This window comes from Chrysochloris asiatica, unplaced genomic scaffold, assembly GCF_000296735.1.
Source record: "Chrysochloris asiatica unplaced genomic scaffold, ChrAsi1.0 scaffold00068, whole genome shotgun sequence".
In the NCBI taxonomy this organism is placed as follows: Eukaryota; Metazoa; Chordata; class Mammalia; order Afrosoricida; family Chrysochloridae; genus Chrysochloris; species Chrysochloris asiatica.
This window is the reverse complement of record NW_006408586.1, coordinates 4,237,501-4,256,437: the sequence shown is the minus strand read 5'-3', so window position 1 is coordinate 4,256,437 and position 18,937 is coordinate 4,237,501. Positions and strand designations below refer to the sequence as shown.

The window sequence follows — 18,937 nt, the reverse complement described above, 5'->3', positions numbered from 1 at the left end:
TGGGCTTCCCTGTAGGTGCATGGATATTATTATCCTATCACTTATAGCATTGTACCTCATGACTGATCTGGATATTTTCTTTTTGACAATGAATGCAACACCATTCTTTTTCAATTTGTCATTCCCTGCATAGTAAACCATGTGGTTGTCAGATTCAAAATGGCAAATACCAGTCCATTTCAGCTTACTAATGCCTAAGATATCGATGTGTTCCATTTCATTTTTGACAACTTCCAATTTTCCCAGATTCATACTTCCTACGTTCCATATTCTGATTTTCAATGGATGTTTACAGCTGTTTCTCTTCATTTTGAGTTGTGGCCCATCAGCAAATGAGGGTTCTGTGGGCTTTTCTCTCATGAGCTTAACTCTATTCATGTCACCATGGTCAACTCTACTTTGAGGAGCCATCTCTTCCCCAGTTGCATCTTGAGCACCTTCTAACCTGAGGGGCTCATTTTCCAGTCCTGTATCTGACAGTGTTTCTCTGCTATTCATAAGGTTTTCAGTGACTAGCGATTCGGAAGTAGTTCATCACTCTTTCTTCCTAGTCTGTCTTTGTTTGGAAGCTCATCTGAAACCTGCCGACCATGGGTACCCTGCTGGCTATTAAAAACACCAGTGGCATAGCCCTCAGAATCACAGCAACTCAAGTCACCACAGCATGATGGACAGACGAGTGGTGTCCATTTAGTCCTGCTAGTGCCTCTCATATTCTTTCTCAGCTGAATCCACCTTGGACAGGATCAACTCCTTTCTGAATTCATACTACACACAATTTTGTTATCCTAGCCCCACAATTTCTCCACCTTTTTCTCAAGAAGAATCATATACATGAAAGCTTTTCCCATCTTCCATGCTCAAGAATCCTTTGATGATCCCAACCAAAATGGATGTCAAAAGAGATTAAAACTTGATCTCCAAAGTAAAGATGCTAAAGTAACTAGAAGAGATGATGAAATAAAAGACATGAACAGATAATTTCAAAGGATGGTTCAAGAAAATAAAGTATTTTAATAAAATGTATAAAGACTTGGTGTTAGAAAACCAAAATGGGAGAACATGTTTAGTATTTATCAAGCTCCTGACAGAACTGAAGACAAAATTCAAGGCTCACATTGCAAAACTGGAGGATTCTGTGGGCAAAATATTGAATGATGCAGGAAGCAACAGAAAAGAATTGGAAGGCATGCTCAGTCATTCTAAAAAGAATTGGTTGATGTGTGGGGTGAGGCAGGCTTGCACGTATACCCTTTGTTTGGCTGATGATGCATGGAAGGGATTGTAGCCATGGAATGAAACTACATAGGATAGGATGAATGTAAAACTAATTTCTCCCATGTAAACTATCATATAATTCACAATAAAACATTTAAAAACAAAACAAACAAAAAAAGAATAGGTTGAATGCTTAACCATTTCAAGAGGTATAATATTATCTAGAACTGATGGCACTGAAGAAAGAATTAAAAGCTGCACTGAAGGCACTGGTTAAAAAAAAAAAAAGCCACCAGGAATTGACAGAATACAAATTGAAATCTTTTAGTACACTGATGCAGCACTAGAGACACTCACTTGTCAATGACAAGTAATTTTGAAGATAGTCTACTAGTGGAAGAGATCCATATTTGTGCCCATTCACGATAATGGTGACCCATAGAAATGCAGAAATCATTACAAAATATTAATACACATATATATCAAATTTTGCTGAAGACAATTTAAAAATGATCACAGAATCACACTAATAGGGAGCTGCCCAAAACTAAAGCAGGATTCAGACAAGGACATAGAATGATGGACATCATTGTTGAAGTCAGATGAATCTTGGCTAAAAACAGACAATACCTGATGTTTATTTGTGCCTTATTGAGTATGTAAAGAAATTCTATGTGTATCAGAACAAACAATAGATAACATTACACTAAATGGGTATTCCAGACACTTAATTGTGCTCATGAGGAAACTGTACATAGACCAAGAGCTAGTTATTTGAAAAGAAAAACAGGATACTAAATAGGGTAAAGAGTGCTGGTGTGGCACTGTGGGTTAATGCGCCAGACTGCAAAATCATTTGAATTGCAACATCAGCCGTTTGAGCTCGCCAACTGCTCCTCAGAAGCCCTATACAGGATCACTATGGGTCGGACCCAACTCGACGGCACTTAACACCAAAAACAAATAGAGTAAAATCAGGAACGGTATGTACCAAGGTTGTGTCTTTTCACCATACCTATCAAATGTGAATGCTTTACATAAAATCTGAGAAGCTGGACTATATTAAGAAGAACATGACATCAGGATTGGAGGAAAACTCATTAATAACCTATGCAGATGATAAAACCTAGCTCGCTGGAAGCAAAGAGGATTGAAGTACTTGCTGATGAGATCTAAGAATACAGATTTCAGAATGGATTTCATCTCAATGTAAAAAAAAAAAAAAAATCCCCACAAATGGACCAGTAAGATTGAAGTTGTCAAAGATTTCTTTTTCTCGGTTTCACAATCAACACTCATAAAGACAGCAGTCAAGGAAGCAAATGATGTACTGCATTAGGCTTATCTGCTGACAAAGATCTCTTTAAAATTCTTAAGAGCAAAGATAAGAATTTGAGGACTAAGATGTGCCTGACCCAAGCCATGGTATTTTCAATGCCTTCATATGCATGTGGAAGTTGGACAATGAATAAAGAAGATCATAGAATATTTGATGCATTTAAATCATGGTGTTAGTGAAGCGTACTGAAAGTATCATGGGCAGAAAGAAGAACAATCAAATCCATCTTGGAAGAAGTGTAGGTAGAATTTTCCTTAGAAATGAGGAGGGCAAGATTCCATCTCTCAATCTTTGAACATATCATTAAGAGGTATCAGTTCCTGGAGGACATGCTTAGTAAAGTGGAAAATCAATGAAAAAGAAGACCCTCCAACAAGAAGCAACAATGGACTCTAACATAACAACGGTTTAAGGACAGTACAGGACTGGGCAGTGTTTCATTCTGTTGTGCAGTGTCACTATGAGAACAGAAGCAATTCCAGAACACCCAACAACAGCAACATACTACTGATTGGATTGTAAGGGTGAATAGTTACACTGGACAAAAATCTTTCAGTTTTTAAGAGATAAAAATGGAATTATCATATGACCAGCAATATTTGTTTTTAGTTCTATAATCAAGATAAAGGAAAGCATAGTTCTACACAATAACATGTATGTGAATAATCACAGAGGATTATTAACAATAGTCCAAAATTATAAAAACACAAATGTACACCAGATTATGGATGGATGAATAAAATATGGTATCCCTACACGAGGAAATGGATTCCTGGTGTTGTGTTATAGAATAAGCACTGAACTATACTAACTTCAAAGTTGGTGGTTCAAACCCACAAGCTACTCTTTATAAACCCTATACAAGGTCACCAGGAGTTGGAATGGACTCAACAGCACTTAAAAAAAGAAGATGAAATAATATTCAGAAATTCAAGTGAATGAAGTACTGAAATTTGTTATAATGTGGATAAAACATGTTTTAAAGCCAGTCACTAAAACCACATATTGCATGGTTATATTTGTATGAAATGTCCAGAATATACAAAATTAGAGGACTATAAACTGTATTCATGGTTGCCTACTGTTTGGGAGAGTAAGGGGAAAATAGAATGTGTCTGCAGGTAGATACAGGGTTTCTCTTGAGATGATGACAATGTTCTAAAACAAATTATTGTAACTGTTGTACAGCTCTGTGGATATGCTAGGTATATTGAATTGTACACTTTTAATATTAAATTACATGCTATATGAATAACATAACAATAAAGTTGTTAAAGAAAATTAAATAAGGAAAATGGCTAACCTCATGTCTGACTTATATACTCACTCCTCACATCATCATGGCTAGATCTCGAAGACCAGGTTGTAATTAAAACTTAAGTATTATATAAAAATGAAGGATGAGCAAATAAGAGCACAAAATGTAAGATGACGACATCATTACATAACTGCCAAACTACTGACATCCGTAGCATAGCCGAGTTGGTACAATCTTAATTATTACATCCTGTATTACTCTCACTTCACAATCTTAATGATTACATCCTGTATTATTCTCACTTCACATCTTGGTGCAGTTCATTCAAGTCCTCTGTGGTAAATATGCAAATGGTCAGATAGTAGTTTCTTTTTACTATTATCCTAAATACAATATGTTCACAAATGAGGAAGTTGATTAGTAAGGGATAAGTGCAACAGGTACATAATTACTGAACTCTTTAAGGAGTTATCTATTAGATAGATAAAATAAAAATAAAAATAAAAACAAAAATGAGATTAGTCTCTCTCTTGGAGGGATGAGACTATGTAAGAATTATTTTAATTAAAGCAAACCAAAGTGAAATGCAAAATACTTAGTACTCAAACTAGTGAATGAAATAAAACGAAAAACCAAACCAACTGCCATCGTGTTGATTCTGACTCATTGTAACTCTTTACTGGGTATCTGAGGCTGTAAATCTTTTCAACAGTAGAAAACCTCATCTTTCTCTTACAGAGAAGCTGGTGAGTTTGAACTATTGAACTTGTAGACAAAAAAATGCATTTAGAACTTTATAATCCAACTCTAATCTATTATACTACAGAATGATCCCAGTAAAAACAACTATCTCTCTGTTTTCCACTACTGATGGAAAAAACAAAAACTAAACAAAAAAACCTACCAAAGCTTCCCCATTACAAATGAAACAACAAAAACACATAGCAGCTACTAACTTAGTGCACTTCTTAGTACACTAAGATATCAATTTGGCCATGGTATTGTTTAGAAACTATTTTAATCAAACAATTTATATTGCTCAAAGAATTAAAAGACCCTTTTATATAAATATCTGATTCATAAATTTTAAAAGCTATTTTTTGGTCCAAATATAGTAATTAGCCCAAACAGATAGAAACAATGACCATCTCTTCTTCTGTCCCACACATAATAGCTATAAAGAAATGGATGTCCATAAGAAATACAGAGTTTGAGAACAAAGGAGGGGTGGTGGGGCATTTATCCAAGCACATGAAGAAGGCATAAAATAATTTTTTTAAAATAATTTTGGGAGAATATAAGCAGAGATTTACTTTCTAGTTTCTCTATCAGCAATTATGAGATAAAAAGTTAGCAATTTTTAAAATTTATATTATAATCTCAGAATTACTCAGATAATGACTCCTGAATGGTTGAGGTGTGTACTTGCTTTAAGCTTTAAAATAAAAATATTGATTAAAAAAGTAAAAATCTGATTAATTAATTAAAAATATATGGATATGTATGGAATGTGCATTCTTGATAGTAAGTGAAATCTAGTAAAAATGTATATTTATGTATCTCATTATACACTTGCTAGAAGTTTTTATCTATTCCTACAGTGTATGAATCACCATGTCTGCCAGGGATCTGAGGTTCAGGGTCCTCTTCCAAAATCACTGATGGTTGACAACATTCATTTCCTTGCATTTATAAGATTTATACCCGTATGTTCTTGCTAGCAATCTGCTGGGGACCCCCTTTCAGCTCCTAAAGGTGTTTTTACCACTGTATCTCCATAGATAGTTCACAGCATGAATTTTCTTCCAGGTAAGTAGTAGGAAGACTCTTCAAATGTTCATTCTTCTTTAATGAACTTGCTTTGTTACGTCAGACCCACTTAGGATTATTTTTTGTTTAACTCAAAAGTGACCATAATTACATCTGCAATATATTTTTGTCAAATAAGTTAACATAATCTAAGGACTGATCACATAATCACAAGTCGTCCTACACTCAAGAGTAAGAAAAAACATAAGGGTGTTATCATAGAAATATGTTCACAATCTCTTTAGTTATAACAGAAATTTCAAGATTTTATAATAGTAGATGCTCAAGCTACAAATTAGAAACTTTATATATGGAATAAATACGAATTCCCAGGGAGCTGACTGAGACATTGAGAAGTCAATAAACATCTCTTTTCCACACTCAATGCCAAATGTTCAGACTCCATTGCTACACAGAAGATCAGTGAAGCCATCTATAGTTTTGGATGCAGAGGTGCCTAGAGTCAACAAAAGAATTCATGAATCCAAGGATTGAGGAGGAGAGAAAAACACTGAGATACATTAAAATTTGGATTGTTTCATTTTCCTGCTTAAAGCTTAAACAAGAACTTTGTAAAATAAAGTGTTTTTTTTAAAGTCTCATTGCTTTTGTTGCTAAGTGCAACAGAGTAGATTCCCACTCATAATGGCCCTGAATAGGATTTCCAAGGGGCAGCTGGTGGATTTGTAACACCAATCTTGTGGTTCACAGTCCAGTGCTGATCCTACAGTGCCACACTAGAAGTCTATAAAATAAATTCCAAACTCTAATGAACCCTGGTGTGACACTGCAGGATTAGCATTTGAATATAGTGCCCATTTGAAATGTAATGTCAGTGGTTCATACTCACCAGCCACTCTTTGTAAACCCTATACAGGGTTGCTATAAGTTGGAATTGACTCTACAGGACTTAACAACAAAAACAATCTGAATTGAAAGAAAAGATTTTCCATGAGCTATCCTCTGCCTCTCTTTTTACCTTTTTAGTAATCTCATATATAAAGCTTCAGAATTACTTCTATTACATGTTTTTACATTTTTCCAAAAACCAGACAATTCTTTCTTTAGAATATCATGTCACCTACATTCACCCACAACCCATATGATTAGTCATTATTCATTGTTTAGCATCCACTTACTAATTTAAGAGAAATTTACTGAATGCCTATATTCCTTCATGCATTGTTAAGCCTTCACCTCCTCCAAAACTATAGCTGTTCTCCACTTTCTCAATAACAAAATGGTAGCCAGTTCATATCTTTTACATTCATTACTCTTCTATGTTTACATGTGTTTACCTGAACTGAACTACTAATTCCTTTAAAATTATTCTTTTTTAAATGTTTACATGTGTAATGCTATTTCAGTGTTTCATGCAAGTATAATCATTATTTTGAATGTGATAATAACAATATCTAAAATTTTATGAAGTGATTCTTTGTATGTAAAAACACTTTATAACTATCAGTTCATAAAATATCCTTGAAGCAAATATACTCATGAATATAGTAGAGTATATTGTTATCGTTGTTAAGTACCATTGAGTCTGTTCTGGCTGGTGAGTTTAAACCACCAACCTTGCAGTTCAAACCAACTTTGCAGTCTTTGCATTAACCGACAGCACCATATAATGACTCTATAGTAGAGTATACAGAATGCAAAGTCATGAAAATATTTTAGTCATAAATAAATACCTGGAGGGAATAAGTCCCTGGACTTGGGGATTCAAAAACATAGTCTCAGGGGACACCAGAAGAAATAGACATAACATGGTCCACAAAGACAAGATTCTGCATACTACACTGATGAGTAGTAACTAGGGTCTTAAAAACAGATGAGGGACCAGCTAAGGTGCAATCATTGGTCTCTCCCTGTCTGGAGCAAAGAAGAGTGAAGAAAATTGAAGATACATGGAAATAATAAGTCCATTGCACTCATGAATTAAGCAAACCTCAACCTCTATAATCTTGAAACCAGATCTAGATTGTGTCCAACAAAAACTATCAACTTCTCTGAAAGGGATAACATTAGAAGGTCCTAGATAGAATGGTAGAAAATGAATAACATAATTCAAAATCATAGAAGACTAGGTTTACTGGTTGGAGAAACTGTGGTCAAACCCTTGAGACTACAGCCCTTAGCCACCCTTCAAAAGTCATCCCCATGGTTCAATTTTCTGCAGACAGGTTTGCAAGAGGAATAATACTAGGGAGGTATACACTTCTTAAATTAATCAACCATTTGAGACCAAAAGAACAGCACTTGCCCAAGGACCAAGTTGGGAAAGCAGGAAGGATTAGGAAAAGAAAGAGGAATGCAAGAAGAAACACAAAGAAGCAGTGGGATGTTACATTGGGGAAGTCCAGTCAGTGACATGAAACAAAAGGTGTCAGGATTGTTGAATGGAAACATGATTTACTCTCTAAAGCTGAACTCTATTTTTTTTCTCAAAAAGAAAAAAAAATATCCTTGCAACAGCACTTATAGGTAAAAATTATAATCCTCATTTTGCAGAAAACCCCTCCACAAAACTCATAGATAGAGATAAGATTTCTTTAAATTACTGATGCCTCTCATTTTTATATTCCCTAAACCAGTGTGGTCTCCAAATGGGGGCAAAATTAACACCTAGGAACTTTTTTGAAACACACATCTTCAGGCTCTACTTTAAACCTACTCAATCAGAAAATGTACCCGGGCCCTGCAATCTGATCACATCCGTGATGAGAATGTGAGCTAAAGTTTGAGAACCACTGCCGGATAATGTATTATGAAGCAACTCTGGCCAGGAAAATATGATCAGCTAGCATTTTCAAGCAATTTTCATCTAGGAACTTGCAAATTATATGCATATGTTAGATTGTGATAGATGGAAGACAAAGATTTTTGCAGACATACAATTCATACTGAAAATAGAAGTCACTCTGCAGTTCTACATATCCAATATACAAAGTTTGGAAAACAACACAGTGTTCAGATGCTGAACTGCTAAATGCTAAGTTAAAATATATAGAAAATAAACTTTTAAATGTTTGTAATAACTGTTTTGGAAATTGCATTGTGCCCTATGTTCTTCTTTATAGGAAAATATCCTCCTTAAATGTCTCATCTCTCTAAAGACATCTTAAATGCCTTTAGGACATAAATCTTTTTTATCTTCATTTTGATCATTATTCAGGCAACATAGAATGCTATGAAAGTATAAAGTACTCAATAATTTCCTATAGAATTGAACTGGATTGGATAAACCTATTGTTTGCTTCTGCTTTGTCTTTTAAAAAATGTCAAGTGATTTTTGTAGTAAAAGCAGTTCAAACTGTAATAAAAAGTTACATTTTAATCTTTGAAATGACGAAAATAAGGAGGAAGCATCCTTTCAATGAGGAGTGCTTTGCTGAGAGTTTTCGAATGAAATTTCACTTAGCATATCCAGAGGATAGCAACAGTAATGAATGTGTACTCGGTGTAGAGTACTGCACTCATCATACTTTCATATGCACTTGTGAAAATAAAGTTTATATTACTCAGGAAGTTCAACATCTGTTTGGAAAGACGGGATATGTAAACAGAAAAATAAGTTATAAACAGAAAGCTAAAGATGAATCCAAGTGTTGGAGCAATAAATATACTTTAAATAGTCATGTTTTGGGGGGCAAATGGAAGCCTCATCATCTCTGAATACATCACAGAACTATGTAACGACTCTGTACATGTTTTTATCTTGATATTTTTGTTTTCATTGAAGTGATCTAAAGCATGGTGGTCATGATTGTTGTGGCTGTGTCAACTTGGTTGTGGTTTCAGAGGTTTGATAGTAATGGGATCTCATATGATGTAATCACTTCCATGATGAGATTGGTTATGAGCTACCAATCAATTAAAAGGGAGTTTCCTCAGGGATGTGGTCTGCTTCCAATATATATGAATTTTCTGACAAAGTTCATCTGCATTTGCTGGTTCTAGATCTTGCATCTGGCTGGTCATCCATCATCTGAACTCTGACTCTTTGGATTTGAGTGAACAGCCTGCTGTGTTGTCTATTGGTCTTTGGGATTTTTAGCCTTTGCTGCTTGTGGGTCAGCAGCCTGCAATCTGACCTGCAGATTGTTCATTTGTTAGCCCTGCAACTACAGAAATCAGAAGGTTCCAGCATGATACATGAGTCATAGAACTTGCAATCCTTTACAACAATATGAGCCATTGCCTTGAGATAAAACAATCTCAATCTCTTTCTCTGTACCTATATATGTATAAAGACACACACACACACACACACACACACACACATATATATACACATACACACACATATGGCTATGTTCCGACTCATAATGACCCTATACAGGGTTTCCAAGGCTGTAAATCTTTACGGGAGCAGAAAGCCGCATCCTTCTCCAGCAGAACAGCTGGCAGTTTCGAACTGCTGACCTTGCGGTCCGCAGGCTGATTTGTAACCACTATGCTACCAGAGCTCCTCATACATAAATATACATATTATAAATACATTTATGCTATTGTTGCTGTTAAGTGTTGTCAAGTTGGTTCTGACTCATAGTGACCCTGTATAGGGTTTCCAAGGAGCAGCCGGTGAGTTTAAACTGCCAATTTTGAGGTTCAAACCGGCCTTGTAGTTCAGTGTATAACCTATGGCACCACACCAGGATTCCACAGTTTTGCTTCTCTAGAGAACTCAGTCTTAAGACAGTGGTTTACAAATTTAAACTTATTTATGTTTTTATAATAAATAAAATATCATCCACAACTATTTGGCATTCAGAGCAGAAGTGCAATTTATCAACAATTAATTATTTTATTAAAATTTGAGTACACCATGAGCTTCTCATGAAACTATAAATTAACTGAGTAGACCTTGCTACCTTCCTAATTGTGGGGCTAAGAGTTACTTTACCTCAAGCAGTTTGGACCTTATCCCTTGTGTGATGTGGTAGGATAAGCACTTGACTGCCAGGTTGGTGGTACCAGCTCACCAGTAGAGCCTCAGAAACTGTATACTGTGTCACAATGTTTCGGAACCGATTTGATGGCACTTAACAACAACAACAGCAAACAGTTGGCCTAAAATAGACACACATGACATTTTGCTTTAATGAGTATGAACAGATCTCGTACATACTTGATGTTGTTGTTGTTCTTAGGTGCCATCAAGTAGGTACCTACTCATAGCGACGCTATGCACAACAGAACGAAACACTGCCTGGTCCTGGGCCAACCCCATGCTTGTGCCCATTGATGCTGCCACTTTACCAATCCATCTCACTGGGGTTCTTGCTCTCTTTCTTTGACGCTCCACCTTACCAAACATGATGTCCTTCTCAAGCAACTGGTCCCTCCTGACAATATGTCTGAAGTATGAGAGGCAAAGTTTGACCATCCTGGCTTCCAAGAATCACCCTGGCTGCACTTCTTCCAACAAAGATTTGTTTGTTATTTTGACATCCCATGGTACTTTCAGTATTCTCCTCCAACACCATAAGTCAAAAGCATCAATTCTTCTACAGTCTTCCTTATTCACTGTCCAGCTATGGCATGCATATGAGGTTATTGAAAATACCATGGCTTGGGTCAGGTGAACCTTAGTCCTCAAGTTGACATCTTTGCTCTTCAACACTTGAAAAATGTCTTGTGCAACAGATTTGTCTAATGCAATATGTTGTTTGATTTCTTGACTGCTGGTTCCATGAATGTTGATAGTTGATCCAAGAAGAATTAAGTCCTTGACAACCTCAAACTTTTCTCCGTTGGTAAGAATGTTGTTTATTGGTCCAGTGGTGAGGATTTTTGTTTCTTTACATTGAGATGCAATCCATACCAAAGGTTGTGCTCTCTGATCTTCATCAGTAAGTATTATAAGTCCTCTTCACTTTCAGCAAGCAAGGTTGTATCATCTGCATATCACAGGTTGTTAAAGAGTCTTCCTCCAATCCTGATGCCACATTTTTCTTCATATAACCCAGCTTCTCAGATTATTTGCTCAGCATACAGGTTGAATCAGTATGTTGAAAATATACAATCGTGCCACACACCTTTCTTAATTTTAAACCATTCAATGTTCCCATGTTCTGTTCAAACAACTGCCTCTTGGTCCATGTACAGATTCTTCATGAGCACAATTAAGTGCTCCATAATACTTATACTTAGCAATGTTTTCCATAGTTTATGATACACACAATCAAAAGTGTTTGCATAGTCTAAAGGACAGCTAAACATCTTTCTGGTATTTTCTGCTTTCAGCCAAGATCCATAGGACATCAACAGTGATATCCCTCATTCCACTCCCTCTTCTGAATCTAGCTTTAACCTTTGGAAGTTCTCTGTCAATGTATTCTTGCAGACTTTTTTGTACTACCTTTAGCTAAGCTTTACTCACATGGGATAGCAAGGATATTGCCTGGTGATTTCCACATTACATTGGGTTACCTCTCTTTTGAATGGGCACAAATATAGATTTTTTTCAAATCAATTGGCAAAATAGTGGTCTTGCAAATTTCTTGGCATAGATGTCTCCAGTGCCACCTCACTTTCTCCTGGTGCCTTGTTTTTTGCCAATTCCTTCAATGTACCTTGGACTTCTTCCTTCAGTATCATTGGTTCTTGATCATGTACTACCTCTTGAAATGGTTGTATATCAACCATTTCCTTTTGGTATAGTGACGCTGTGTATTCCTTCCATCTTCTTTTGATGATTTTAGCATCATTCAATAATTTATCCAGAGAATTCTTTAATAATGAAAGTTGAGGCTTGTATTTTTTCTTCACTTCCCCCACAAACTATAATTTATGTAGATTTTAAGATATGGGATACAATGCAAAAGAAACATGGTGTGTATACATAGTTAATAGTAAATATATGGATTGACCAATATAAACTCAAATTGCTAAGACTTGAAGAAACTTCCTGAGGGAGACAATACTGGAAGCTGAACTTTCTGGGGATACAGGTGCCCTTTCGAAACCTCACTTGAGTATCTCATCATGTGCTTCTGAGTTAGTCCTGAGTATATCCTGCCTGTTCACATCCTATTGCTTTTTCATTGTATCCTATTCCTTAATATCTACATAACCATAAGTTAGAGTTTGTGAGTTATACGTGACACTGTGACAAATTACTGTCCTCAGTAGAGAAAGAAACACAGCACAAGATGACAATACAAAAGTTGAAAGTAGAGAAGCAGAGATGTACTTGACCTTTAACTACTAGGAACCAACTTTCTTTTGATTGTCTTGACAAAATTATTCATATACTACCCATTTCCACATTAAAGGAGGGATACATGATTGTCATGAGACAGTTCAATGCAGAAGAGTATTTAAGGTAAAAGGGCATTCTAGCAAAAAACCAGGAACTTCACGCAAAACGTCATACATACATACGTAGAAATTTGCCACCTGGAGATTCTTTTAGACCATAAGAAGTGGATTTAAAATTTGTTTTTCAGACTAAGGCTTTTCATCAGAAGTGCTTAAGCATTATAAGTGGCTTGATCAGATCCTTGTTGTAAGACAAGTCTGAAAGTAGTGATGTTTCTATTTAGGAGAGTGCTAAATCCAGATTCGCCTAAATAAACATATCCTTAAGTAAGAATTAGAATGATTGCTTCAGAGGCCTGGCAGAATGCAAGAATCAGGTTATAAAGTAACTCAACTTTGGAATGTGGAAAAATGCTAGACTTGTGTCTCAAAATTTGTAGTCACTCAAATTTTCTTCTATAAGATATAGTTATAATTCTAAAACAAAGAAGGCTATATTTGATATGTGTGTGTATGGATGGGTAGATAGAATATTTATATTGATTATAAACCTATAATTTCACAGTTAAATGGCCAGTTGTATCTCCTCAGTCTATATGTCTATCACTAATAATTTTGTTTATCTGATAACATAAGGTATCAGAATTGCAAGCTAACCAGAATGGTTTTCATTAAGCAATCTCATAGAAGGTAATGTTAAGAACAACACATATCACTATGTACATAGGAAATATGTTGTAACAACCATCATAATCAAACCTTATACTTGGATTTTAATGTACTTGTGACATCAGACCCAAAGTAATCTGCTTCCATAAATATTATATTCTTGGAAACACTATGGAGCAGTTCTACTTTGCCTATATAGTTGTTATGAGTTGGAATTGATTCAAAGATGGAGGAGTATGGTTGTAACATTAGACCCAAGGTATCTGTATTCAGGGGAACAATGACAGGAGTAGCCTTTCTAGTAATCATCTGTAAACGTCTTGTTCTTCTTTAAAAAAAAAAAAAAAGAAAGTACAAATCTGTATGGCTGTTTTTGTTAAGTCCTATCTAATGGGTTCCAACTCATAATGACCTGAATAGGGTTTCCAAAGAGTGGTTGCTGGGTTTCAACCACCATCCTTGTGGTTAGCAGTCCAGTACTTAACCTGCAGTGCCATGCCAGAACTCCCTAAATATGTACATGTGGTTTAAATTGATGTGGATCAGGTATGAACAGAACTCTGTGGGATATTGAAATTATTGCATATTTTTGCTGAGACAGATTTTTCTTTTTACTTTAAACCTGACTAAAAATTAGTTGATGTGGTTCAGTAGGTTAATCACTGGACTGCTAAAAGCAAGGTTGACAGTTTAAAATGACCAGCCACTCCTTAGAAACCCTGAACAGGGTTTCTATGGGTTGGATTGGACTCTGGAACACCTAACAACAGCAACAGTCTTCTTCTTAGAGCTTTATAACTCTAGAAACAAACAAGTTGAACAATAAGAGTTCATTCAGTTTCTCTGACTATAAACTAAATAATGCATCTGTCTTCTGAACAATTCTTTTGAGCACTTACTTAGGAGTCCTGCTGGAGCTAAAGGGATAAACATTGAGTAAACCTACAGTGGTTCAACCCAATAACTGCTCTGTGGGAGAAAGATGATACATTCTGATCTGATAAAGATTTACAGCCTCAGAAACCACTATGAATCAGAATCCACTGGATATCGGTGTTTTGTTTTTGTGATTTTTTTTTTTTTCCCTCAAGGAGACCTATAAGCCCTGGTAACATAATAGGTTACCATTAGACTACTAAGTGCAATGTTAGCAGATTCAATTCATCAAGAAATCCATGGGAGAAAGAGGAGGCTTTCTGTTCCCATAAAGATTTATGTCTCAGAAACCTTACAGGACCACTATGAGTCATGCTAATACAAACTAGGATGAAGAAGAGATAACTACTTCTGAATGTTTAGCCACTGAAAATCTTATGAATAGCAATGAAGCACTGTCAGCTAGCACCATAATATTGAATACTGAAGCATTATAAAAAGCAGCAGAATATTGTCTGATAGAGTGTCAAATGATGAGCCCCTCAGGTTGGAAGACACTCAAAATACAACTGGGAAAGAACTGCTTCCCCAAAGTAGAGTAGACTGTTATGACACAAATAATGTATAAATCTAGAAAAATTGAAAGTTGTTGAAAATGAAATGGAAGGCACAGAGATCTATACCCTAGACATCATTGAGCTGAAATGGACTGGTATTGGCCATTCTGAATCTGACAATCATATGTTTTACTATGTTAGGATGACAAATAAGAGAGGAATAATGTCACATTTACCATCAAAAAGAACATTTCAAGATTTATGTTGATGTATAATGCTGTCTATGATAGGCTAATATCCATATACCTATAAGGGAAACCAGTTAATGCCACCAACACTCAAATTACATACCAAACACTAAAGTCAGTGATTATGAAATTGAAGAATTCCACCAACTTCTTTAGTATGAAATTTATCAAGCACACAATCAAGATATGTTAATAATTATTGGTGATTGGAATGCAAAGGTTGGAAACCAAGAGGAAAGATCAGTAGTTGGACAATATGACCTCGGTGACAGAAATGATGCTGGAGATCGCTTGACAGAATTTTGCAAGACCAGTGACTTTTTCATTGTAAATACCTGGTTTAATCCACCTAAATGATGACAGTACACATGGACCTCACCAAATGGAAAACACAAAATTCAAATTGATTGCATCTGTGGAAAAAGATAGTGAAAAAGCTCCATCATCTCAAGAACCGTTTTAATGTATTAGATAAGAATTACCTGAAGACATGTGGGAAAATATCAAAAGCATCATAGAGGAAGAAAGAAAAGATATTAAGAATATAAGAAAGAAGGAAAATACCAAGATACTCTGAAACTTACACTCCAGTGTAGAGATGCTAAAACAAATGGAAGAAATAATTAGGTAAAAGAGCTAAAAAGAAAATTTCAAGGGTCAACTAAAAGATCTGGAGTTAGAATCCAAAGGGAAGAATATGGTTAGAGTTTTTCAAGTGGAAAGAACTAAAGAAAAAATTCAAGTCTTGACTTGTAATACTGAAGAATTCTATAGGCAGAATATTGACTGATGCAGAAAGCATCAAAAGGGGATGGAAGAAATATACACAGTAACTGTACCACAGAGAAATGGTCGATGTTCAACCACTTCAAGAGGTAGCATGTGATAGAGTCAACGGTACTAAAGGAAGAAGGGCAAGGTGCACTGAATACAATGGCAAAGAACAAGTCTACCAGAATTGAAATCTTTCAACACACTGATGCAGCCCTAAAGGCACTCACTCATCTATGCCAAGAAAATTGGACGAAAGCTACCTGGTCAAATGATTGGAAGAAATCCAGATTTATGCCCACTCTAAAGAGAGATGACCCAGTAGAATACGGAAATCATTGGACAATATTAATGTTACATGCAAGTAGATTTTATCTAAAGATAATTCGAAAACAATTGCAACAGTACATTGACAGGGAACTGCTAGAGGTACAAGCCAATTTCAGATGAGTGCATGGAAAGGGTGATATCATTGCTGAGAGCAGTGGATGTTGGCTAAAAGCAGAGAATACCAGAAAGATTTTTACCTGTGCTTTATTGATAGGCATGGATGATAATAAATTGTCAACAACATTGACCAGAATAGGTGTCCCAGAATACTTAGTTGTGCTCATAAGGAATCTGTACATAGAACAAGAGGCAGAAATTGGACCAGAACAAGGAGACAATGAGTGATTTTAAGTCAGGAAAGGTGTTGGCCAGGATTGCATTCTTTCACCATACATATTCAATCTGTATCCTGAAAAAATAATCCTAGAAGCTGGATTATATAATGAAGAACATGGTATCAGGATTGGAGGAAGACTGATTAACAGCCTGCTATATGCAGATGATAAAATCGTGCTTGCTGAAAGTGAAGAAGACTTAAAATACTTATTGATGAAGATCAAAGACCACAGCTTTCAGTATGGGTTGCTCCTTAATGTAAAGAAAACAAAAATCCTCACCCCTGGACCAATAAATAACATCATGATAAATGGAGAAAAAATAAAGTTGTGAAAGACTTCATTTTGCTTTTCTTGATTTTGTTCTGTCTACAGAATTTAAGGAACTCTGGTAGCGTAGTGGTTACAAATCAGGCTGCAAACCTTAAGGTCAGAGGTTCGAAACTACCAGCCGCTCCACGGGAGAAAGATGAGGCTTTCTACTCCTGTAAAGATTTACACCCTAGAAAACCCTGTACAGAGTCGCTATGGGTCAGAACCGACTCGATGGTACTTAACAACAACAACAACAGAATTTAATAGAAGCCACAGTAAAGACATCAAATGATATATTGCATTAGGCAAATCTGCTGCACAAGACTTCTTCACAGTTTTCAAGAACAAAGAAAGTGTGCCTCAGCTAAGCCACAGTATTTTCAATAGCTTCCTAGTGTAGCATTGTAGGAGAAGCACAGGGCTCTAACCACAAGGTCACCAGTTCAATCACATCAGCAGCTTCCTAGAACCCTTTATGTAGTTGTTTTTATTTGGAACTGACTGGATGGCAATTAATAACAACAGCAACATATTCATGTGAAAGTTGGACAATACATACAGAAGACGTTGGAAGAACTGATGCATTTGAGTTATGATGTTGGAGAAAAAGATTAAAAGTAGCATTGGCTGCTAGAAGAGCAAATAAACCTGTATTGGAAGAATCACAGCCAGAATGCTACTTAGAAGCCAGAAGAGTGAGATTTTGTCTTGCATACTTTGGACACATCAGAAGGGGCCAGTCGTTGGAAAGGAACATATGTTTGATAAAGTGGAGGGTCAGCGAAAAAGAGGAAGACTCCCAGTGAGGTGGATTGGCACAGTGATAGCAGCAATGAGCTCAAGTGCAACAATGATTGTAATTATGATGGAGGGCTGGGAAGTATTGTGTTCTATTGTGCACCAGGTCACTATGAGTTGGAACTCACCCAAAGGTACCCAACAACAACAATGGAACCAACTCGATGGCATGAACCAGCAGCAGGGGTGTAGTGGTTAAAGCATTCTGTAGCCAATGAAATGGTTTTTGGGCACCAACCCACTACTGGTTCTGTGGGAAAAAGACACAACAGTCTGTTTCTGTAAATATTTACATATTCGGACACACTAAGAGACAGTTCCACTCTGTCCTATTTACTGATTTGTATTTGTGAAAATAAACCTAGTGGAAGTGGATTTATTCATTTATTTATTTGGTTTTAGTGATTACATAGAGTTAAGCATGACTGTTTTTCACCTATTAACTCATTTATTTCTCCAGATATCCTATATTGCATCTATATCCTTTTTAAACCCATTTTATAGAAGTGGAAAGTGAGGTAAACAAGTATTTATTATTATATGTTGCAAAGTTACCTAATTTAAGAAATAGATGAATCACATACAAATTACACTTAATCAGAAAATTTTACCGTGGCTTGAAATATATGCATATATAATATAATGCCTTTTTCTAATACTTCATGATATTTTCAGAACATTCATTTTGACTTCACCTTTAATCTCTTTGTCATTTTTAAACCATTTTATGTCAGCTGCAGGTTTACTTCCAGATGTTTTACAAGTCAGTTGCATCAAATCTCCTTCCATAACTGGTGATGAAAATCCACTAATTTGAGGTTTCTCAGGAACCCCTGAAAATTAAACAAAGGAATAAAATTAACAACAGTCTTTAGGATGGATTTCATCCTGTGATTATTGCCTTCATAAACTAATGTGCCCACCACTCATCTGTCAGTTTCTTGGACTTTTCTGGCTTGTGAGTTGCTATGATTCTGGAAGCTATACCACCAGTATTTTAAATACCAGCAGGGTCACTCATGGTGGACAGGTTTCAGACAAGTTTCTAGATGAAGACAGACCAGGAAGAAGGAGTGATGAACTAGTTCTGAATATTTAGTCACTGAAAACCTTATGAATAGCAGAGAAACACTGTCAGATATAGT

General features: G+C 35.9%; 1 protein-coding gene across 1 annotated transcript in view; it reads right to left on the bottom strand.

The window, feature by feature from the left end:
- Nucleotides 1-18,937, bottom strand: part of CADM2 (cell adhesion molecule 2) — a 535,372-nt gene that overhangs the window by 240,343 nt on the left and 276,092 nt on the right. The window contains exon 4 of the mRNA XM_006864647.1: nt 18,488-18,625. Coding sequence (XP_006864709.1) covers nt 18,488-18,625 — 138 coding nt within the window. The remainder of the gene's footprint in view (nt 1-18,487; nt 18,626-18,937) is intronic.